The sequence below is a fragment of the Cheilinus undulatus genome, linkage group 1 (assembly GCF_018320785.1).
Source record: "Cheilinus undulatus linkage group 1, ASM1832078v1, whole genome shotgun sequence".
In the NCBI taxonomy this organism is placed as follows: Eukaryota; Metazoa; Chordata; class Actinopteri; order Labriformes; family Labridae; genus Cheilinus; species Cheilinus undulatus.
In genome coordinates this window covers 46,275,839-46,299,645 of record NC_054865.1, presented here as the reverse complement: position 1 = coordinate 46,299,645, position 23,807 = coordinate 46,275,839, and the positions used below count along the sequence as shown (strand labels likewise).

At 39.6% G+C, this 23,807-nt stretch overlaps 1 protein-coding gene across 7 annotated transcripts in view; it reads left to right on the top strand.

Annotated features, from left to right (window-relative positions):
• Window positions 1–23,807, top strand: part of dmxl2 (Dmx-like 2) — a 70,935-nt gene that overhangs the window by 13,437 nt on the left and 33,691 nt on the right. For 5 of the 7 annotated variants that reach the window (XM_041809873.1, XM_041810026.1, XM_041809952.1 and 2 more), the window contains exons 5-24: window positions 41–185; window positions 1,056–1,122; window positions 1,234–1,406; window positions 5,162–5,342; window positions 5,471–5,651; window positions 6,042–6,260; window positions 6,356–6,627; window positions 10,497–10,742; window positions 10,931–11,160; window positions 11,373–11,578; window positions 12,775–12,896; window positions 13,338–13,427; window positions 13,552–13,660; window positions 13,766–13,885; window positions 14,048–14,275; window positions 14,661–14,947; window positions 18,606–18,778; window positions 22,087–22,735; window positions 22,927–23,256; window positions 23,341–23,460. In XM_041809873.1, coding sequence (XP_041665807.1) covers window positions 41–185; window positions 1,056–1,122; window positions 1,234–1,406; window positions 5,162–5,342; window positions 5,471–5,651; window positions 6,042–6,260; window positions 6,356–6,627; window positions 10,497–10,742; window positions 10,931–11,160; window positions 11,373–11,578; window positions 12,775–12,896; window positions 13,338–13,427; window positions 13,552–13,660; window positions 13,766–13,885; window positions 14,048–14,275; window positions 14,661–14,947; window positions 18,606–18,778; window positions 22,087–22,735; window positions 22,927–23,256; window positions 23,341–23,460 — 4,148 coding nt within the window. The remainder of the gene's footprint in view (window positions 1–40; window positions 186–1,055; window positions 1,123–1,233; window positions 1,407–5,161; window positions 5,343–5,470; window positions 5,652–6,041; window positions 6,261–6,355; window positions 6,628–10,496; window positions 10,743–10,930; window positions 11,161–11,372; window positions 11,579–12,774; window positions 12,897–13,337; window positions 13,428–13,551; window positions 13,661–13,765; window positions 13,886–14,047; window positions 14,276–14,660; window positions 14,948–18,605; window positions 18,779–22,086; window positions 22,736–22,926; window positions 23,257–23,340; window positions 23,461–23,807) is intronic. The other 2 variants (XM_041810084.1, XM_041809796.1) reach the window with 1 other exon arrangement.

Here is a 23,807-nt window from a genome sequence, read left to right as displayed (position 1 = left end):
GGACGAGAGGTGTGTAACATTGTGCTTTTCGTGTCCTCAGGGAACCGTATCCTAGCAGCAACTGAGCGGCTCCAGCTGTGGGCTCCTCCACTGACAGATGCCCTGATAGAGGAGGAGGATGGGCAGCTGATGGAGGACAAGCCCCACCCTGTCCTCAACGACTGGAACTGCGTCTGGCAGTGCAAGTACGTTTCTGCATTTTTGCATACTGTAAAAGCATCCGGCATGATTGACGCTGAAAAAATCTTTGCCGCTTCAAGGTTGCGCACAATAGGTCAGGAGCAGATACAGAAGCTGAGGATAATTCGGTGAAGAGCCAAGAGCTTTTATTCAGGGAAGCAGTTGGCTTTTGAAGTAAATTGCTGCATAGAGCGGGCTATTAGGAAAGCAAAAGCAGAAATATCCTGACAGCATGCTAACCAGTAAATTGGTTTGACAGTGTCAGGATGACCTGTGAGTTTTCATTCTCTTCTCTTTCAACCCTTGTTCTGATGTCTTGTAAATTTCAATTGATTGTCAGTGAAAAAAGGCTTTGCTCAGCTTTTTTCTTTAAAAATGTAGGTTTAAAATCAACAGATGTGCACCGTTTTTCTTTTTTCTTTTTTTTTTTAAAGGCCTAACACGGCAGAATGCATCCATCTCTTTCCATCAGTTATTATGATTATTTTTTCTGACCTGAATTATTAACTTGAACTCTTCCCTTTGAAGGTTATATTATTACATACTCTTTGCTTTTAAAAACTTATAGGCTGTTACTGATTATCCAAACCTGTCTGCCTCCTATGAAAGGCTTTTATGTACTGTTGTTAGCTATCCTACTGAGTAAATGGCATGTGCTTAAAGCTGTGTAAACACATGCGGACATGCAGTGCCATTTGAGTAATTGTCAGCTGATGACACATGTGCATGCTCATGAAATTCACCCAGAAAAGGAAGAACAATCTCTGAAATGAGTCATCCACACAGACACAGAGACAGCTGACTTTCTGCAGGAGAATTTCCAGAGGAGAAGTGAATTTAGCTGATATTGTTGTTTGTGCTTGTGTCTCTCACAGGACAGCCGCATCTGTTCATGTTGCCAAGTGGTCTCCTGACGGGGAGTACTTTGCAACAGTTGGGAAGGTATATGACCCAAATACGATGAAAAATGACAAATTGTTGCACAATTTTTGTATCTGGTTTTTGATGATGTTAGTATGTAATACATGTTGTTGCATGTGTTTGTATACGTAGGATGACTGTTTACTCAAGGTGTGGTATCCCACCACGGGCTGGCGCTCTGCAGTGGTGGTCCAGGACCCCTCCGATAAAAAGCCTCCCCTTGTCCATTTCTCCTTTGTTTATCTGGCTCACCCTCGCTCAGTAACTGGCATGTCCTGGAGGAAGACCAGCAAGTACATGCCAAAGTAAGAAGCATTATTACTTAATTATGGTTGACAGCAATACATCCTTCTTCCTGGCTGAAGAGCAATTGCTTATTTTCTTTCCATGCCTGACAAATATTTGGCTCCAAAAATAAAACATTTAAGCCCTCTTTACAATCAGGTTTAAATCAAACTCTGTTATGTATTCATAAATAATTAAGTGTTAATTTAAATAAATTTTCAATGATAAATAAGCTGACTCCCAGTATTCACATTCATGGCATTCTTTACTCTCATGAAAGGATGCACAAACTTATCAACATACTATTGTCATGGTATTTGCATATATTGGCTGAAAAAGGGAATTGTTAGCATGGACAGGTATGAATATTTCTGCAGGTATTTGCTACAGATATTTGCTGTAAGTATCAGCCGATATTGACTTAAAATATTGACCTGTTTCAGTTGTAAATATTAGCCTGTATTGGCTCTATCTCTCAGCTTTATGTACAAATGTTTGTGGAGTTTTAGACAGTACCAACAGTCCTATGTCAGCTAAGTCTTTTTTCTTTTTTCATCCTTTAACTTTAATGTTTGTTCTAACGATTTAAGTATTCTATCTGTACTATATTAAGTTATTGGTTTTAGTATTGATATTTCTATCTACTAGAATTAATTTGGAAAAATCAGGCAAGAATCCTATATCGTGCATCCCTAATCTTATGGCACAGCAATGCTCTCAGATACAACACTGAAAATGATTCAGTCAATAAAGCTTAGATTTTTCAGGACTACTTTTTAATCCTCTTGTGATCTTCTCTGCTCTGGATTGTGGCTTTTAGTACTCTTATGCTTCTTTGTATGAGTTCTGTCTCTTTAAAACTATTGTCCCACATGTCTGGGTTTCTCTTGCAACTTTCCTTGATACCTTAATAGATGGGAAGTCTGCCAGATGCAAGGCCATCCCTGAGTCCCTGTGCAGTATCTGACCACTATTACTATTTTCAATACTTCTGGCCAATTTGCTCTGGTTATACTTTCTGTAGCTTCTCAGAAAAAGTAATTATAAGTGTGTTGGGAGCAGCCAGTGAGAAGGACTTCTCTGTTTGGCTGTTCCACTGACTGATTTCATTAATTTAACGCAGTTTCTTCTCATATTTCACTTCTGTCCTTCCTTTCTCCTTAAGCAAAAGATCTCAGGCTGAGCAAATACTATAATGCAGCTTCTGCTGCAGTTTCTGTTAAATCTTCCCACCACTGTTTTTTGGGCAAGACCCTGTAAAAACAGTTTGTTGTTTAATTCATCAATACGTAGTGTTTTATGAGTTCAGGCTCTAGTTGTTTCCTTTCATGCTGTGAAATCTTGAGATATGAAATTTTATTCCTCCCACTTGCACGCCCACTATATTATCTTTTTTCAGCTGTATAATGAATCGTGTCCAAAGTGGGTGTTGTTTAATGCACTGAGTTTGTTGGAAACTAGTGATATGATTCTAGAGATTAAGCCACACATCCCAGTTGATGCAGTCATGCACTTACCTGCAGGATTCTTAGCATGTTTTGAATGATAACATACAAAATCATGGTTTGTATTTTTTTTCTTTTTTTTTTTTACCTTATTTGAACATAAAATGTGGTAAAGCAGTAGTTCTCAATAGGTGGGTCAGTACACAGAATTGGGTAGCTTGCTGTTTTTCAGTGGGTCTCAGATATGTGCCTGGAGATATAAACTGTTGCAGAAAGACCCATGCATAGACAATTCTTATGTGGGCCTCCCAGGTAATAACAGCCACCCAAGAGCATTTTCCTGCCGTTTTTCTTTATTAATTTATATACAGTCACCATTTGCACACATTGCAGAGACATCCACTTTTACGCCCCCCCCCCCATCAATGCTCAAATTAAGCTGCTACATTTCATGTTAAAAATGAAGCATTTAATGTTGCCTCCTAAATTGTTTATCAGCTTTCTGCTGCTGCTATTATCCTGTACTTCTGCCCTCTGGAGAGGTGGTTGTTATATGCTACCTCATTAAAATAAGCCTATACACACTCATCTCACCTACTATGATTATTTACTATCGAATTTAACATATCAACAGGCAAGAGATGTTATCAAAGTAACCATTTAGGTGTCTTTAAGGCCAGCCACACACTACAGGATTTTAGGCTGGTTTGAGGCAACATTTGCCTCCCTCGACGATCGTGGAGGCGTATCCCGAGTGGAGCCTCATCACAAACGATTTATCTTAATAATCCTCGTGTGTGGTGTCAACACAATTATTTTACTGCTCCAAATCACGTTGGAGCCTCCCAGACACCGAATCGTAAATATGAAACATGTTTGATATTTGGATCAGTTTGAGAGGTGGATCTGGCACCATGTAGTTCCTAGAGCAGAATAGCTAGGGATTGAACCTTCAACTTTCTTGATTGCTAGACAGTTGACTATACCTAATGGCCAGAAATCCTAAGTGATCAAACCTGCATTTTATTTTACAATGTTACAATGTCATTTAGCAGACCCTTTTGTTTGAAGTGACATACATCTGAGAGTAAGTACAACACAAGCAAAGATCTAGACAGGAGAAAACAACATCAGACAGTGCCACAAAGTGCTTCCAAGTCCAGTCAGACACAGGTGCTGTCATCCAGTGCTAGGGGCTATGAAAATTGTGTATATAAGCTTTTTTTTTTCCAAACTAAAGACATCATCAACGACACAACAAATCATGAACATGAAACCTCTCATCACTGTCATCAGTTGAATGGTCTTCAACAGCTAATATTCCATCAAAGTACCAAGTGCTAGGTTGCTCTCAGCTAGCTGGGAGTAAATCTTTCAGAAGAAGAGTGGAACATGGCAACCAACTTTACTTTGTCTTTTATGATAACTCATAACTTCAGGCTATTTTCTCAAGATCTACAAAAAACAGCCAAAATTTACCAGTAACACAAAAAATGGGGTAAATAATAAATTGATTGCATGTCCTCCTGGGCTTTCTGTAATGATGTACTTTACAAACAATATTTTTGTCATGCCTCTTCAATTTTGTTTTGTTCCATCTAAAACCAAACTACAACATTTTTTAATTTAATTTATTTAAATGGTTAAAAAAACATCAGAAATTTGAGTTGCCTTTTCTCAAGACAGAGGTGGTGGGTCCCAGGTCTAGACCAGAATTCATAACTGGAGTTATCTCAAGACACTTTACTAAGAGGGCAGGTCTAGACTATGTTCTATAATATGTTATGTAGACCCATCATGAATCACCAAGTTGAGCTCCACTGCTGGAAAGTTTAGATTTATGTTTAGACTGATCAAAAGTAAAGCTTTTACGTTGTGGGCAGTGAACTGGTATCAGTACTATCACCAATACTGTTTCTGCCACTGTGTGGTTTTTTGTTGTCCATAGTCATTATTTTGCTAGGTTGTTTTTATTATGCACAGCCACAACAGGAAATATGGTTATTCAGTGACAGGTTGACATACCTCAGCAGGAGAGAGATGAAAAGTGAAACCATAGGAGCAGTAACAAAGTACTGAACATACACAGGTGTATAAAAACATCTGTGGTTTTATACACAGACATGGGTTGAGGATAACATCTCAAGCTTGTTTTAGAGAAAGTAGGATTTAAGATGCATTTAGATCCCTTTTAATTTTGCAGTACCACAATGTAATACTGTTACCACAAAGAGGAAAGACAATAGTGTGATTTCAATTTTAGGACATATCACCTAGCTCTATCTTTTATTGATGGTGTAACACAGTTGCACTCTCCTGTTCTTATCTAGGGGTTCGGTGTGTAATGTGCTGCTGACGTCCTGCGAGGATGGTGTGTGTAGGCTGTGGTCTGAGACCCTGCTACCAGAAGACAGCCTGCTTGGAGGACAGATATCTGAGAACACGCACTCCTTCAGCTCCAGTTTGCCAGGCCTGGCAGGAAACAAGGACAAGATCCAGCATGCTTTGGAGGTACATTCTCTTAAACCGTCTGATCTGCCAAGGAGGAATCATCAAAGAGTATAGAAGTTTCTATTTTTTGATTAAAGATAAACGTCAAACTGTTCTCTGTGTTTCATTCTTGTGCTTTGCTTGATTAGTCAATCCACCACTTGAAGCATCTGCGCCGAGGTCGTCGACGGTCCTCTGCTCTGGTCGCACACAGCGAGCTGCTGCCCTCTCAGCTTGGCACGCAGGATGCACACACTCACCGCCACATTGCACATCATGCCAACGCTCTGTGTCACTTCCATATCTCTGCCAGTATTAACCCCAACACAGGTAGGTTGTTTTCGCTCAAACGGACTCACAAGCAAATTTTACATTTCATCACTATAAAATTTCATGTCGCGATATCAGTATGTCCTCAATAACACAGAAGCTTGTTTTTTGCTTTGACTTGGTGATATGTTCTTGTTATGAAATCTAATTCAATAAAAAATAATGCAAAACATACGACAGCTGTCCAAAAGCAGAATTTGTTTTTGATCTGCAACAGAGTGATGCAGCAGAAATGTCTGGTGACTGGAAATAAATAAATCACATCAACGAGCATGACATTTAATACAGCTCTGAGCCCACTCTGAGCTTGAGTAATATTTTATTTAACCTTTCAGTGCTTTTTTCATCCATACATTTCATCCTCTGTCTACCTCGCTTTTTCGCTTTCAGATATCCCATCGATTCTGGCTGACTCTGCAGTGTTCAACCCAGACGATGGCTCTGGTGGTGGAGGCTTTGTGGTTCACTGGCTCAACAACAAAGACCTCAGCTTTACTTCCTCCATGGACCTCTTCATGCTGCAGCTCCGTAAGTTCTCTGAGCAGCAACTGGAGCAGGCTACTGAGGACCCCCTGGACCCTGAAGGATCACCGATGAAGTTCGACTTTGGTATGAAGCACAACAAGACAACTCATACTCCTGAAAACACATCAGCTTAAAAGCTGCATCGGGTTATGACAGCATGTTGTTTTCTGTCTTCCTAGACCTAGATGAGATGTCAGACAAAGCATCCTCGGAGCAAGGTGAAGAAGGAGAGCAAGGAGAGCAGGGAAGCACCAAGGCGTCCTCTCCGGGCTCTAGCTCCAGCATGCCTCTGCCCTCCATGCTGCTGGAGAGGAAGATGGAAACTCTGACCACCGAGTGGAACAAGAGCCCTGACATGCTCTTCACCATCCACCCTGCTGACGGATCCTTCCTGGTGTGGCATGTGAAATACCTGGACGAATTCAACCAGGGCATCTTCAGACAGGTTCAGGTGAGCAGAAAAATAAGAACATGTAGAATTTTTTCCTTGCCATTATTTCCACAATCAAGTAAGCAACATTTTCAAAACGGTTAATTTTGTTCCTACAGTTTAATAACAAAACCGTCTCACCCAGACACTGTTTCACACACAATAGCAGCAGTGTGGCTGTTGTAAAACTTTGTGTAAAATGTAAGGTGACTCAGCACTCCCCCAGCGTTATGTAAGATTCCTAGTATTTTATTCTGCCGGAGGAGACACACTCCTCTGTGCATGAAGGCTGTTAAAACTCTGTCCTGTCATGGTTCATAAAACTAATTTTACTTAGTTTGTGATCTTCCTAATCTTTATTTTATAGTTCAAATTAAGTGTGTGAGTGTGTTGTACAATGATTTAGCTCTGTGAATCTTAATACTTTATTTGAAAATCATACATTTTTTACTTAATAATGATCTGGTTCTTGTGTACAGACTGTCAAATTTATTTTTTGTCTGGAGTCCTTTAAAATGTTGTGTTTTCAAATACAGACTCTGACCTCATATTTAATGATGATTCATGTTTAAAATGTCAAATAACCAATTTAAACATGGCTTTTGAAAACCCTAAGAGTGTGTATCTTTACTTGCATAGTTGTGCTGTTTATTTTTTGCCATGTGGTAAATGTATTTGTGGTGATATTTTGGTCATAAAGTAAGTATTTTTGTTTGTTCATTGGTGTTACATAAAATTATTTTTGATAGTTAGGATTTTTGCTCTCTTATTTTGAGTTACTGCTTGTTTTTAAGAGTGTTTAACTTAGATAAATGCATGAAATATAGATTTTTAAAATCAACGAGTAGTCATGTTCAATAATTGGGATCTTGATATCAGATATGATTTTGGTTTAATCCAGCATCTTTAATGCATAGTATAGTGATAGCTTCACTGGGCAATAAACTCAGACGTGACTGCTTGTCCCAGTCTACAGCGCATTTGGAGAGTATGCATACCCTCTTCACTTTCATCTTTTTTATGTTGCAGCCTGATGCTACAGCGGATAAAAGGTATTTTTATTCTCGTTAATCTACATTCAGTACCACATTGTGACAGAGTGGAAGAAGAATTGTAAATGCTTTTGCAGAAAAACTGAAATATCATATTGTCATAAGTATTCAGACCCTTTGCAAAACCATTTGAAATTTAGCTCAGGTGGCTTCCATTTCTTTCACTCTTTGCTGAGGTGTTTCTGCACCTTTATTAGAGCCAACCTGTGGTAAAGTAAATTGATTGGACATGATTTGGAAAGGCACACAACTCTCAAAAGAAGGCCTCAAATGCATATCAAAGCAAAAACCAAGCCAAGCCAAAGGAACTGCCTGCTGAGCTCAGAGACAGGATTGTTAAAAGGCACAGATCTGGGGAAGGCTACAAAAAATTCTGCTGCACTGAAGGTTCCCAAGAGCACAGTGGCCTCCATAATTCTCAAATAAAAGGTTTTTGGCACAACCAGGACACTTCCAAGAGCTGGTCACCCAGCACAACAGAGCAACTTGGGGAAAGGGACCTTTGTAAGAGAGATGACCAGCTCTTGGAAGAGTCCAGATCAAATGGGAGAAATGGGAGAAACTTGAGCTAAATTTCAAGTGTTGTTGCAAAGGGTCTGAATACTTAGGTAAATACGATATGTCTGTTTTTTATTTTCAATGCATTTGGGGGAAAAAAATATAAAATTCTGTTTTCTCATTGTCACTGAAGGGTACTGGGTGTAGATTAACGAGAATAAAAAATAGTTTTTGAATGTAATGTTTGGCTGCAATGTAAGAAAGTAGAAAAAAGGTGAAGGGGGTCTGAATACTTCTTGAATGCACTGTGTATGCACCGTAGGGAAATCGTGAATGGTGGAAAAATGGACAAACTTTACAGATCCATATATTTCATACACACTTTCTGCCTCCATTTTTGTACAAATGGGATTGATACCCCTGCTGGTTTATAGTGATATATTAAGGCAGACAACAACAACACATTGGCTAATCTCAACATTTATAATGTTTAACTTCCAAGTCAATGCTTGATACAGTAGAGATGAGCTGTTTGTGAAAAAGCTGGCTCTAAATACCGGCTCTTATGCCTGAATGGTGCTCACATTTGAAAAATGAGTAAAATTGCTGGAAATTAGGGCTTTCATTTGAGTAAAAATTTTAATTATGACTAAAGTTTCTATAGCTAATCACAATTAATCTCCTTTTTTGTCATATTTTAAAACTACACTATTTGCATTTAAATGTTTTGAGTCATTTTGGATTTCTGTACTGTCTTACACTAAGGGTAATCAGCTTCCTGTTTGAATACAGGCCTGCTTAAATTTGGCTTCAAACGGACAAGACATGAATTCAATCATAAAAAAAGGAACTTGTAATTGATTGAATAGGAAATAGGAGAACAATCAAAAGCTAAATGTTTGATATCTCAAGGTGCAGATGACTTTAAGCTTGTCCACTGAGCTCTCTGAGTTTTTAAAGTGAAATGAGACATGAAGGAGCACTGGTATACTAATTAAACATCCAGGGAGACACTGCAGTTGCAATGCCAAAATGTGCTGAAAGGGATGATAAAACATGGAATCTGGATCACTTCAGACAGCTTCAGTTCTCACCATTAATGCATGGCGACTGTAGAGCATACACGGAGAGAATCAAGAATCAAGTTCCGAATGCATTATCTAGGTGTTTTGGTCCGGCTGAGAAATTCTATTTTGTGTGATTTCTGTCTAACTGATATGTTTACATGCATTTTAAAAGTACAATAATTTGACCTTTCTAGCTGCATGTAAATGTACTGACTGACAGCTTAGTTAGCTTTAGAAGGCTGTTGGAAGTATTGAAATAATAAGCCAATTCATAGTTACATGCAGTGTTACAGTTACTTGTGGAGGCAGATAGTAATGGATTAGGGATTTCTTCACTGAGCGCTGATCCTCTTTATAGGGCACAAGTATCTTGTGTTTCATTCAAACACTATCCAGGCACACTAATGTCATTTTCACCTGTCACCAACAAATTAATGATAATTACTAAAAATTGTTATGACCCACTGCTTGATTTTGGTATTTAAACCACTGAAGGAACTGAACAACAGTGACTGAAATGAAACTGCTACCTTAAAGTTATGCACGTGTTGTTTACAAACAAAATGGATGAATGATCATTTAGGATTTAAATGAATTTGTCTGTTTTCCAAGCCTTGGCCTGAAACTGGAGTAACTCTTTGTTGCACCCAAATTCTTTTCTTCCCTTTCACATTCTCTAATTTTCACCTTGATATGCATTGAGATGTTGCATTGCACCCAGCTGCGTGAGAGGAGAACAGCGATGCAGTGGAGGAGAACAAAACACATTACAGCGCTTGTACTTCTATCTGATGCTGATCCTTTAAAATATGCTTGGGTCGGCCCAGATAAGATCTGCTGCGGGTATCCAAGTTCTCACAGCATTTCAAATGGCCTCACTTGTTGTGATTACTTTGCTTGGACTGCAGTTTTGCCGAACCATATTCAGCCTCAAACCTGTAGCTATCTGACTTTATTATCAGGTTAAAATAAAAGAACAGACTTGTGCATTGTGCAACAAAAAGTTCTGATTTGTTTTGCACAGAAATGAATCCCATATTATATCATGGACAGTGGGAAGTATGCACATGTTATGCATTAATAATGCAAACTTGCAAACTTGGTGTATACCTAAGCAAGCCATATAGCAGTTTGTTATTGTTGTTGCATCTGATGATGTACAGAGCTGACATCACATTATATAAATTGCTAATTAGGTCTCTATAGAGCTTGAAGACCACAGAGGATATTACCTGTTATAATGTTTTTTATTCTCCACTATCTCTCCCACCAGGTGTCCTTCTCCTCCCGTATTCCCGTGGCTTTTCCTACCGGGGATGCCAACTCTCTCAGTAAGAACATCCTGATGTATGCCTGCACTTTGACTGAGAGTGAGAGTGCCGGCTCAGGGGAGCAGGGGAGAACGGTTTCGTGTGTGTCGCACTCTGCTTCAACCTTGGCAGGCCTGGGCTCGCCTCACCCTGGTATCAGTCCTGCTGTCATGATGGTCTCAAAGCATGTTGACGGATCGCTGAACCAGGTAGGAGATTGTGAAAAAAGACATGCATGAATTTATAAGCAGCCTCTGCAGAAGGCACTTTTTTCCCTCTCAAAAACATAAACATCTCAATATTTGTCATTTTTAAAGAAATTAGTTTGATCATATTTTATATCTGTGTGTAATCGCCTTTTTAAGTCCTCACTGTTTTTGGTTCCTTCTGTTTGCAGTGGGCAGTGACCTTTGCCGAACGTTCTGCCTTCTCCAATGTACTAACCGTCTCTCACAAGTTCCGGTACTGCGGCCACCGCTTCCATCTGAATGACCAAGCCTGCCACACAGTGCTGCCTCTGCTGCTAACCTCCTCTCACCATAATGCCCTGCTCACCCCGCCCTCAGCCCCGGGCAGCCTGGAAGGAGATCAGCCTCCAACCTTTCCCCTACCAAAGGGTCTACCTAGGTATAAAAACACAAGGAAAGTGAAGAAAGACAAGAGAGACAGTGATTATATGTAACAAAATTATGTAACAGAAAGACAGGGGAAAGAGCACATGGTTCTGAAATGCCACAGATGCTGTTGTAACAAACTGTGACACTCTGCTTTCATAAATGATGGTCTTATGGTGCTTTGCATGAAACATGAGTTCTAACACAACATTACTTTTCCATTAGCAGGAAGCAGCTTCGTAATGCAGCTACAAGGACCTTCCATGATCCCAATGCTATCTACAGTGAGCTGATCCTGTGGAGGGTGGACCACATCGGGCCCCTGTCCCACACTGGAGGGGTCTCTGAACTGGCCCGTATCAACTCTCTGCACACCTCTGCCTTCAGCAATGTTGCTTGGCTGCCTACACTCATACCCAGCTCTGTGCTTGGTAAATACATCATGCATTTTACATATGAACTATAACATAGGTAATTGATGAAGCAGGGTTTCTGTGGATCCTTGAAAAGTCTTAAAACATCATAAATTTGGCTATTGAAATTTAAGGCCATAAAAAGTTTTAAAACTCATATTTGACTTGTGAATAGTTGTGCTTGTAATTATGGCTTAAAGCTTCCAAAAAATCCACTATCTCAGAATATCAGGATGTCACACAACATCAGTCGAAAAAAGGATTTATGATACAGAAATGTTGACCTTCTGGAAAATTCTGCTTATTTATTCATCCAGGGACTGGTTGGTGCTCCTCATGCGCAAATTACTGCATCTTTATGTCGTGGCATGGAGCCAATTAGTCCGTTACACTGCTGGGGAGTTATGAAGCCTAGGTTGCTCTGATAGTGGCCTTAAGCTCTTCTGTATTGTTGAGTTTGGTGTCTCTGATCTTTCTCTTAACATTTGCCCAGAGATTCTCCACAGGGTTCAGGTCAGGCCAGCTGACTGGCAAATCAAAACACAGTAATATCATGGTTAGCAAACCAGTTTCTGGCAGTTTTGGCTTCACTGTGTCATGGCATAGTGACCACTGGTTGTGGAAATTTCACACTGAACTTCAGACATCTTGGATTCTGTAACTCTTAGATCTTCCCCCAGACTCTGGGACCTTTTTTCTCCTTAGCCCAGATAAGAAGCTTGCAACTTTGTCTGTGGTTCAGGATTAGCCTGACACAAAGAACATGACACTAAAACTTGAATATGCAAGAAATTATCAAATTTGGGTGTTTATGACCAAGAATAGTTTTCCTGAATCATTTGAAACTCCATAAACAGTAAATCAAAACAGAAAAGTCAGCCCTGATCCAGTGTACCAAGAAATATCACATGCCTTTTAGTTTTGATTATTTGTTTGCAGTGAAAGGTTTGGATTTTTCACAGATCAAGTCTTAAAAGTCTGATCTCTGATTTTTGAAAGTGTGACAGTGCAGAACTGTCATTGTCATGAGTAAATAACTATCAAGAACTTTATGGTAAAAGTGGAAAATCTGACCATCTGCGTTTGCTCACAGAGCATCACAATGTTTGGTTCACTTGTCAGGACAAAGCTCTGCTAAATTAATGCACATTATATAATGTGGAACCTCTTATGCTGCTCAATCCGTCACAAAAACTTTGTATCGTGTCCCCCAGGAACCTACTGCAACAGTGCCAGCGCCTGCTTCGTGGCATCAGATGGCAAAAACCTGCGTCTTTATCAAGCTGTGGTGGATGCCAGAAAGCTATTGGATGAGCTGTCAGATCCTGAAACGTCTGTGAGTAGACCCACACATTTGTCACTGCTCACTAAAAAAAGGTTACTGCTCATTGGGGTTTGATAATCTCTGTTTAGGGACTCTTATGTGGGAATTTACTGTTTATGGGTCTTTATGCCCCCCACTGTGGGACTATGAAGTTTAATCACAGAGGACAAGACACATTGTCTGCCGCAGGCTCATGACCTGCTTGTTGAAGCCCTGATTTTTCAGCATCTTGTGATTTTTCCTTTCATTTATTCATGTTAAAACATAATAAATAGACCTCCTATGTCAGACATGCAGTTTTCATATGTATTAAAATGTAGCAACTTTTATTTTATAAAGAGAGATTTTAATTCCTTTGCCTCAACCAGCCTGTTTTTTCCCCAACACATTGGTGGTTCAAATACAATACATTAACTGGATAGTTTACCGTCTTCCATGTGTGTCTCTGTTTAGAAACTGGTGGGCGAAGTGTTCAACATCGTCAGCCAGCAGTCCACTGCCAGACCTGGATGTATCATAGAGTTGGACGTCATTACAAACCAGGTTAGGAACTCCTCTGTGTTTCTTCACACCCACCACAAGTCAGCGAAATTCAGAGCTTGAAATCCTGTAACATCTTAATCAATAGACGTAGTAACCCGTTGGATGTAATCTCCTCTGCTTACAGTGTGGCGCCAACACCCAGCTGCTGCACGTCTTCCAAGAGGACTTCATCTTAGGTTACAAGCCACACAATGAACCAGAACCATACACCCCTGCCTTTCCATGTGGAGAAGGTATAACTCACTCATCTAAATTAAAACTCCTTGTGGGTCTCTTTCCACATACTTTTATAGAACTGATAGTTTCAAGATTTAGATGTAATTTCAATTTTTATCCAGATTTCCAGCCTGCCCCTTTCTCTGAGAAGTTCTTCCTGGTGGTGATAGAAAAGGATCTAAACAGAAACTCTGTCCTGCAGATGTGGCATCTGCACTTAAAATCTGTGCAGGCTTGTGTTGGTAAGTGCACAGTTCACACAGCTGAGCCCTTATTTGCATAAATGAAAATTTTCCGGATATTTATAAGCATGCAAACATGAATTTTTAATGTGAAGCCTACCATTTTTATCTACATCAAAGTGCCTCTACTGAGCTAAAATATTCCTGTATCTCTGTGCCCAGATGAGCCGAGCCCAGATTTTAGCTCCCAGAGCCAGCTCATGGTTCCAAATCAGGCTTTGAATCCTGACTCGTCTCCTGAGACGTCACCTGTCAGACCCCTGCCACGGTCAGCCTCCACAGCCAATCTGCAATCAGCCAGCAAACTCATCCTCAGCTCCAAGCTGGTGTACAGCAAGCGGCTGGACCTGCCCCACGGGGTGGAGGTTACCAGGGCAACCCCCTCTGCAGGTTAGGATGGACACAGTTTTCACACATATGACTCATGTATCCTTGTTCCCACTAGTGTTAAAAGAGTGTTTAAAAGCTCCTTCCCTCTTTTTTCTCTCTGAGGTTGACTATATGACATACACTCACATTTGTTTTAGGGTATGCCTATAATTGCTTTATGAATAGATTGAAATATTTGTGTTTATTTTTTAATTTTTAATTCTGTGCCTCAATCTTAAAGCCAGATCAGGGAAATCCTTAGAAGCACCCAGAGATGCTGTTTATTAAATGCTGTATTAAAAAGATTTGTATAAAATGATTAGTGTTTACATGCTGCACATATGTATGTGCTTTTAAGTAAACTGGCACGATGTTCTCAGTTTTCATTCTTGCTTTTCTCTCGTAGGTCATCTAAGTTCCTCCTCCATCTACCCCGTGTGCCTGGCTCCCTACCTGATTGTTACTACCTGCTCTGACTCTCGCGTGCGGTTCTGGCGCTGTGCTGTGGAGGGTGATGAAGGGTTTAGTGAGGATGACAGAGACAACCGTGCGTACCGCTGGGAGCCCTGGGTCTTGATGAATGAGGAGGAGGACAACAACAGTGCTGTTAGCGTGTCAGGCCGGCCTGTAGCCGTTTCCTGCTCCTACATCGGCAGGCTAGCTGTGGCCTTTAAAAAGCCACGACCAGGACAGGTAGGAAATTCAAATTTGCTTTCATAATGGGGTTTTAGTGTTGTGTACCAGATTCTATAACAACTCAAAAATGTATTTTAATCTTCAGCTATCATCATGCTATGGAAATATACAATGAAAATGTAAATGCAGTGAATAAATATTCACGGATTCTCCAAAATAGGTAGCAATGACAAACATCAGCATATGAATACATATTTATGAGAAGTGGAGAATAGTAAGCAAGAAACTAGATATGATAAACAAATAAATAATGCATTATACAATGCATGTGTTTGTTTAAAATCTTCTCTGACAATAATTTGCTATTAGTTTAAATGAAATTATTCATCCTGGCTTATTTTTTCTATATACTTTTGGAGGTTTTGCCTTCATTTGGATTGGAAAGCAAGACAGAAAAGTAAAGAGAGAGTGGGTTATAACATGCACCAAATATATCAGGATTGGAAGGTGAAGCTACAGACAGTGTGATGAGGTCTGTAGCCTCTCTACATGTGGCACCTGCTCAACTGAGCTAAACCAGCACCTCCATCCTGGCTTTCTTAAGAGTTAATTGGACAACTGTAGCAACTCTGTATGTGGAGTAGATGGAGCTGAATGGCACTGAACTAAAAATGAATAGAGGTCCACAAATAGCAGACTGCATTTCAGTGTATTTAATGATGTGATACAGGTCTGTGCCGGCACAGGTGAGATATTTTTCTTAGTTTAAATGACTTTGCCTGTGATTACAGCACGCCTGCTCTAGTGGTTCAAGTGTTTCATAGAATCAAACTCTATTTTTTGGGTTTAACTATCTTGGGAATGGGGAAAAGGTGAAGGAAGCACAACCTTGCTCTTTGAAGAAATGTTTTAGAAATGCCCATAGAATATCTTTTTTTTTTTTTGAAGACTGTTATTTGGGCCTTTTTGCCTTTACTTGATAGGACAGCTGAAGGGAGACAGGAAATATGGGGGGGGAGTGGGGGGAGACATGTGCCTGAGACCGGTGCGTCAAGGACTGTAGCCTCTGCATATTGGCACCTGCTCTGCCAACTGAGCTAAACTGGCGCCTGCCTATAATGTTGATGATGAAACTGCTGGGCCTGGAGTCAATCACAGGAAAACTTGGTTGACTAAAATTACACCCAGGCACTGACCAATTCATTAGTTGTCAGGTTATTTTATTACTTTTATTTTTTTTAGACTACACGTCTCAAGATCAATTTAATGAGTGACAGGTTCCTCATGGCACCCTCCTCATAGTCTGTTTTAACTTTGAGCTTTTTGTAACTATATTAATTATTTTAAACTCATTTAGAATTTTGCAACATCAGTTGATTTGGAGACAACCAGTGTGCACCTGCCCCTATTAATATGATTTCCCTGATTACAGCATGATAACTTATCAGAAGCAGTTTAACAAAGAAGAACGGAGTAAAATTGGGGTGTCCAAATGTGCAAGCCTGATTTAGACCTATCCACACAGACTCAGTGCTGTTATTGCAGCCAAAAGTGCATCTACTAAATACTGACTGAAAGGGGCAAAGATTTTTGCAGTCACTTATCTTGCATTACTTATTTTTGATTAATTGACATTTATTTGTAGAAATTGGTTTTAACATTGACATTAAAGAGGCTTTTTTGTAATTTTTGTCAAAAATCAAAATGATCTTAACCATGATTGAAAAGTCTGCAGGTTGGTACATTAACTTTAAGGAGGACATTACCTTCTCTCTCCTCTGCTCTTAGTCTGTCTGTAACAGACGCTAAGACTAATGTGTACATTTCTATGAGACAACAAAGGGACTAAATAAAAGGTTTTGCCGACTGATTAATAAAACAAGCAGCGGGGGTAGATGTTATGACAGAGGGCAGAGCAGAGACAGGGGCAGCAGCACTTCAATACAAACAAAATCTTGCATACTAGTGTTGAGTTGAAGATGTGTTTTTTCTGAGTTATTTATAGCGCAACCGCTGTGAAACAATAAGAAAATAACTGCTTCTGTGTCACTTCTCTGTTTGTGTCCCTTTCTCTACCTTGATTGCCCACCTCTGCATACCTCTTTTATTCCCTCTGCTCCATGTTCCCGTTTCTACAGTTGCTCCCGTTTCTTTCTCCTGTTTATTTCAAACATGTAAAAAGAAGCTAAGCAATGATACTGGAAATATTTTTATATTGTTCATAAAACAGAAAGCAAAACAGTAATGCTCAATATTTTGGTTTACATATCTGAAAAGGGTTGGGGAAGAAGTCCTCACTTATTAAATCCAATCCCTTCGCCATAAATCATTGACTGTTGATTAACCAGCTTCCTTCTTTATTGAAACTTTAACTTATTATTTTTCTTAAACTTATTAAAATACATTTAATTACCAATTGACTCAGTCTTACAATAAACAAAGATGTAACCAGTATAATCTAAATCAAGGATATCTTTACCCTCTCTGAGAGGCAGTTTGCTTGACACAACCATACAATACATTTCATAAACCCTAGGAATTAATAGGAAAAAAGTCTGGACACATAAGGTTGTATCATGTCAGCTTGAATATAAAAAATATTCGGTCATTACTTGCATATCTTTACTCTAATAGAATTATATTGGACTCTGTATTGATACATCAAATATAAAACCGTGACATTTATTTAAAATGATCAAAAATATATATATATAAATGTATGCTTATATACAAAATACAAGTGTTTTTAAATTCTTTACATGCTACATAACTGTAACGAATAAAACCTGAACATTGACTAAAATGTTTAGCCATGTTTACTAGCTATTCTTCCTAAACCCTTTCTTGTAAGAAATTTTAAGGGGTTTAAAATCCCTTTTAATACTGAAAGTTATCAGTGTCACCATAAAAAAACCTCCACCATTGTTATACCGTTGTACTCATACATTGCACTTACACTTCAACTCTGAATACGCCACCATGCTGAATTGGTATCCCACTGTCTCATTTGATATCCCTTTATAGCAATGCAAGGTTACATCTCTGTCACTACCTCAGATGCTAACACAACACTGGTCGACTTAGTTCTACCATCACGCCTTTGTTGGCTGACATTTACCCTGAAAATGGGATGTTACAGGGGCATGAATATCACGCCTTGGACTGACAATATAAAAAGGCTTTGAGATTAAAAGTATTCTCTTAAAACCATAGACTAACCTTATCAAAGTACACTTGAATGCATCACTTTTTAGACAAATGTCTGCAGAGGTGTTCATGGAAGTAACCATTCATGAACTCCAGATAGATTCTATTCAGGACCTCAGCCAGCTGTCTCGTCTTTGGAGAACAGCCAACAACAATCCCTCCTCATGCGTGTGATCATGTTTTGACTCAGAGTGTGCACAGAGAAAAGGGCTATTCACAGACGGGTTTGTTTTCTTTGTGTTTGTGAGAGACTGAGAGCAAGGCAAAGAGGGGCTGAGTCAATCAATGTGCTCTGTGCAGCTATACAATGAAACAAGATTTCACCCATTTTAAATGGCAAAAAAAGCATAAAATCAATATGTGGCGGTCAATGCTGATACTGTGGCGGGCCGCCACAAACAAATCAATGAATGGGAAACACTTGGTTCACAAAACTAACAGTTTTTTTTTTCAGATTTGACATATTCTACAAAAAAAGACTATTGAAGAAGTTTTTGTTTGTTCTCAGCTGCAGGGCTCTGGAGAGGACTTCTCCATGCATGTGTCCATCTATGAATGTGAATCTACTGGAGGATCAGAATGGGTTTTAGAGCAAACTCTTCACCTGGACGACTTTACAAGACCTACGTCAACACTGGATCCAAGAGTCAGTGTGGACTCCAACCTCTTTGTCTACAGCAGGTCAGGGGGGTGATGCTTGTGTTTGTGTGTTGCATTCTTTCACCCTGTGTATTTATTTTTCTTGTGTGTGTGATCATACAGTGCATTCAGAAAGTAGTTAGACCCCCTTCTCTTTGTTCAATTGTATTATTTTGCTGCTTAATGTTACAGATGAAATAATTCATGTTTCTTCCTTAAATCTGCACTCAGTTCTCCACAATGACAAAGAGAAAACTGATTATTTTTTCATATATATTGAAGATGAAAAACAGAAACATCATATTTTAAATAACCAGAGTAATAATGAATTTAAAAAACTCAAAAAAAAAAAAAAGGACTATGATCAGTTTGAAACATAAAAAAAAAAAATGAAAGGGGTCTGAATACTTTCTGAATGAATTGTAGTTATTTTCAATAATGCAGTTTCTGTCAAACTCTCTAAGAAATAAGTAGCCCACGGACATTTTACATGATTAATTCCTCTGTTGTTGAGCCCACAGTTCCTCCCTGTTAGACACATACAAACTTGGAAATATTGCTGAACAAAGCCTTGAATGAAGTGTTCATTGAACTTACTGTAGCACCAATGCTTTGAAAGATTGAATTTTCCAAGGAAAGGATGTCCAGCAGTAAAAAATAATAATTCCTTGCCTTAAGCTTGTTTGGGCACAGCTCTAACAGCTTTTTAGTCACTCTCAGACCTAAAATAAACATTCTCTGAGATTTGTAAACACAGAGCCATCATGAACGGACAGTCCATCATTTCCAATGTGTTTTGAAAGAATGTGTGTAAAAAAACTAATAGTATGTGTTTATAATAATGATAATGATAACTTCATTTATATAGCAGGTGATAGTGCAAAGAAACAAACTAGATTTCCACAGTTTGGAGAAAATGTCTAATATATACAGTCATGGACGACAGTATTGGCACCCCTGGAATTTTCCCAGAAAGTACATAAATTTTCACAGAAATTGTTGCAATTACAAATGTATTTGGTGTACACATGTTTATTGCCTTTATGTGCATTGGAACAACACATAAAAAAAAAATAAAAAAAAGTCAAAATTGACATAATTTTACACAAAACAAACAAATGGGCCAGACAAAATTATTGGCACCCTTTTAAAACTGTGGGTAAATCATTTTATTTCAAGCGTGTGATGTTCATTTAAACTCACCTGTGGCAGTAACAGGTGCTGGCAATATTGAAATCACACCTGAAGCCAGTTAGAATGTCTAAAAATTGACTCAACCTTTGTGTTGTGTGCCTGTGTGTGTCACACCAAGCATGGAGAAGAGAAAGAAGAGCCCAGAACTGTCTGAGGACTTAAGAAGCAAAATTGTGGAAAAATATGCACAATCTCAAGGTTTCAAGACCATCTCCAGAGATCTTAAAATTCCTTTGTCCACTATGTGTAATATAATCGAGAAGTTTATAACCCATGGAACTGTGGCTAATTACCCTGGACATGGATGGAAGAGAAAAATGGAGAAAAGAATGCAACACAGGATAATTGGAATGGTGGATAAACATCCTCAGTCAACTTCCACACAAATTCAGGCTGTCCTGCAGACTCAGGGTGCAAAAGTGTCAGCTCGGACCATACGTCGTCATCTGAATGAGATGAAGTGGTATGGCAGGAGACTGAGGAGAACCTCACTGCTGACAATGAGACATAAAATAGCCAGACTGCAGTTTGCAAAAAATGTACCTGAGTAAGCCTCAGTCCTTCTAGGAGAACATTTTGTGGACAGATGAGACTAAGGTAGAGCTTTTTGGAAAAGCACGTCAGGCCTACAAAGAAAGAACACAGAACCTACAGTCAAACATGGTGGAGGTTCAAAGATGTTTTGGGGTTGTTTTGCTGCCTCTGGCACTGGGTGCCTTGACTGTGTGCAAGAAATCATGAAATCTGGAGACTATCAAAAGAATTTGGGCCGCAATGTAGGGCCTATTGTCAGAAAGCTGGTTCTTCGTCAGAGGTCATGAGTGTTCCAGCAGGACAGTGACCCCAAACATAGCAAAAAGCACTAAGGAATTGTTGGAGACAAAGCGCTGGAGAGTTCCGAAGTGACCAGCAATGAGTCCGTATCTGAATCCCATTGAACACCTATGGAGAGATCTCAAAATTGCTGCTGCAAGAAGGCACGGAGAGACCTGGTGAAGTTTGCAAAAGAGTGGTCCAAAATTCCATTTGAGAGGTGTAAGAAGGTTGTTGATGGTTATATTGGTTTCAGTTACTGTATATTTTTCACAAGGGTGTGCAACCAAATATTAAGTTGAGGGTGCCAACAATTTTGGCTTTTTCTTCTGCTGTTTTGTGTTGTTCCAATGCACATGAAAGAAATAAACATGTGTTTACCAAACTATTTTTAATTGCAACAATTTCTGGCAGAAATGGTGTACTTCCTGGAAAAATTCCAGGGGTGCCAATACTGTCGTCCATGACAGTATGTGGGCTGTCAATATTGTGCAGTGCATTCGTGTCAAATGGTTGCATTTTTTTTATTATCACCTTTTTGTGGATGTTCTCACTTTGATCTACATTGCAGTTACTTTGTCCTTATTGTCCTCTCTGATAAAGCTGCTTTTTGGTTTGAATTGGAAATTTTATCAGGAATGACGCTCCGTGAACAGTTGTGCCGTATGACATCTACTCAGATTGCATTTCCCAAAACAGCAGCCTATATGTTAATCTACTGTATCTTTAAAATTTCTTCAAAATTTAGAAATATGGTTGTGTTTCTTTGTATAACATTCATATAAAAGACCCTAATGTTAATCCTATAGCGATTTAACAGGCAAAGCAAAAGACTCTGGGAAATAATTACATTTACATCAATAACCTATCCAAAGAAAAGTATTTCATAAAAATTCAAGCCAAAGTTTAGGAAAAGGATTAAAATACTTAAGATCATCAATGATAAATATCAAAATAATGAAAAGGATGCAACAGGCATGTCTAGACAGTGAAAGTAATAACGCAATACAATTAAATATAATTAAAAGGCCAAATAAATTATGAATGATAAAGATTTCAAGATTAGAAAAAGAAGAAGACATGAAATCACAGGGAAATATAAGAAAAGTTGAAAAGAGGTGAATAAAGTATAAATTAATTAGTATGCATACAAATAAAGATTGGGGAATGCAAGAGCAAAACAAGAAGATAGACTTAGAATGGACAAATTTATAAGTGCAGTATAGAAATAACAAAGTAAAAAATACATTTAAAAATCATTTTAAAAGGTGACAACACTTAAAAGCCAGCCTGTGATATTAAAGTTCTTAAGAAAAAATGACTTATCCTGTCCTCCCTTTAAGGTCTGACCTATACATGACCAGAGACCACAGCTCCCCTAACATCAAGCACTACGTCCACCTGGACTGGCTGTCAAAGGAGGACGGCTCTCACATCCTCACCGTGGGAGTCGGATCCAATATTCTCATGTTTGGCCGGATCTCTGGCATGGTCAACGAGCAGACAAGCAGCAAAGAAGGGGTGGCTGTCATCACCCTCCCTCTAGGGGGCAGCATCAAACAGGGCATCCGCTCACGCTGGATCCTGCTGCGGTCTGTAGACCTGCTGTCCTCTGTGGACGGCACACCATCTCTGCCCGTGTCCCTCTCCTGGGTAAGGGATGGCATCCTAGTGGTGGGCATGGACTGTGAGATGCACGTGTATGCTCAGTGGCATCAGGACAAGAAGTCTGGAGAGGGAGATGAGGGTAACCTGTCGTGTGGGGACATTGCTGGAGGACAAACAGGTTCCTCCTCAGTCTTTGAGGGGAGGGCGAGGTCCAAGAGTGTGTTTGAAGGGAACACTGCTGTGGATGAAGCCCTTAGAGCGCCAGCAGGACTACAGGAAGGGGGTCTGTTTGAGGCAGCTCACTCCCTCTCCCCCACTCTTCCCCAGTACCATCCCACCCAGCTGCTGGAGCTCATGGACCTGGGCAAAGTTCGCAGGGCCAAGGTAAATCAAAACTGTACTTAAAAATTAGATAAAGCTCTCCTTTATGTGGTCAAAAGCAATAAATCCTAAAATCATTAGTCTTTAGTAGAGGAATCTACTGAAATAGAAAATAGGCTACTCACAGACACTGCTAGATAAAAAGGGAAGTATGGATTACTCTTAATCCAAGCATGTTTTTATCTGTATATCAGGCCATCCTGGCTCACCTGGTGAAGTGCATAGCTGGTGAAGTCGCAGTCGTGAGGGATGTGGAAGCTGGTGAGGGCGGAGCCAGGAGACATCTTTCCCGGACCATCAGCGTGACAGGAAGCACAGCGAAAGACACCATTGTAGCTGGTCGTGACGGCGGCAGGGACTACACAGAGATCAACTCCATCCCTCCCCTGCCTCTCTATTCCCTCATGTTGGCTGACCTAGACACATCATATAAGGGAGCGGAGGAGGCTGCCAAGGGGGCAAAGGCGTCTGATGGTGGCGGAGCCCAGCAGTCCACAGAGGACCAGTATTCGGACCTTTTCCAGGTAAGTAAGAGTGAAATAGCTGTGGTTTTGGTACTAAAGGTGAAATCCACTGATAATATTAACTTATTTCCTCTCTGTTTAAAGGTGCCAACAGTTACTACTGATGACTTTGTGAACTTTGCCACTGACAAACCAGAAAAGAAGTCTCGAGTTATCAACCTCTCTCAGTACGGACCCACCTACTTTGGACCTGAGCATGCTCAGGTAGGGCTGAATATTTAGAAGAGAGTCAAATCATTAAGAAAACAAGACTTTGTGAATATTTATTTAAGAAAGTTGTGAATAATTCTTATCTAATTCTTTTAACATATCAATTATTTTGGAAGAAAGTGGGATACAAAGGAAGAAAAGAAGCCAGCACAACAATCACAACCATAAATTGTTTACAATGATAAATATATGTTTCTTTTAATAATGGCTATTGCTTGTCCAAACAGAAACCTCAGCTTTTGCTTTGCTTGCAAGGACACTGGCATTTAACGGTCACATCATAAATCAGAGCATCAGAGCATCAGAACATCATTTGATACCTTTTGGCTGCTTGGAGTTTC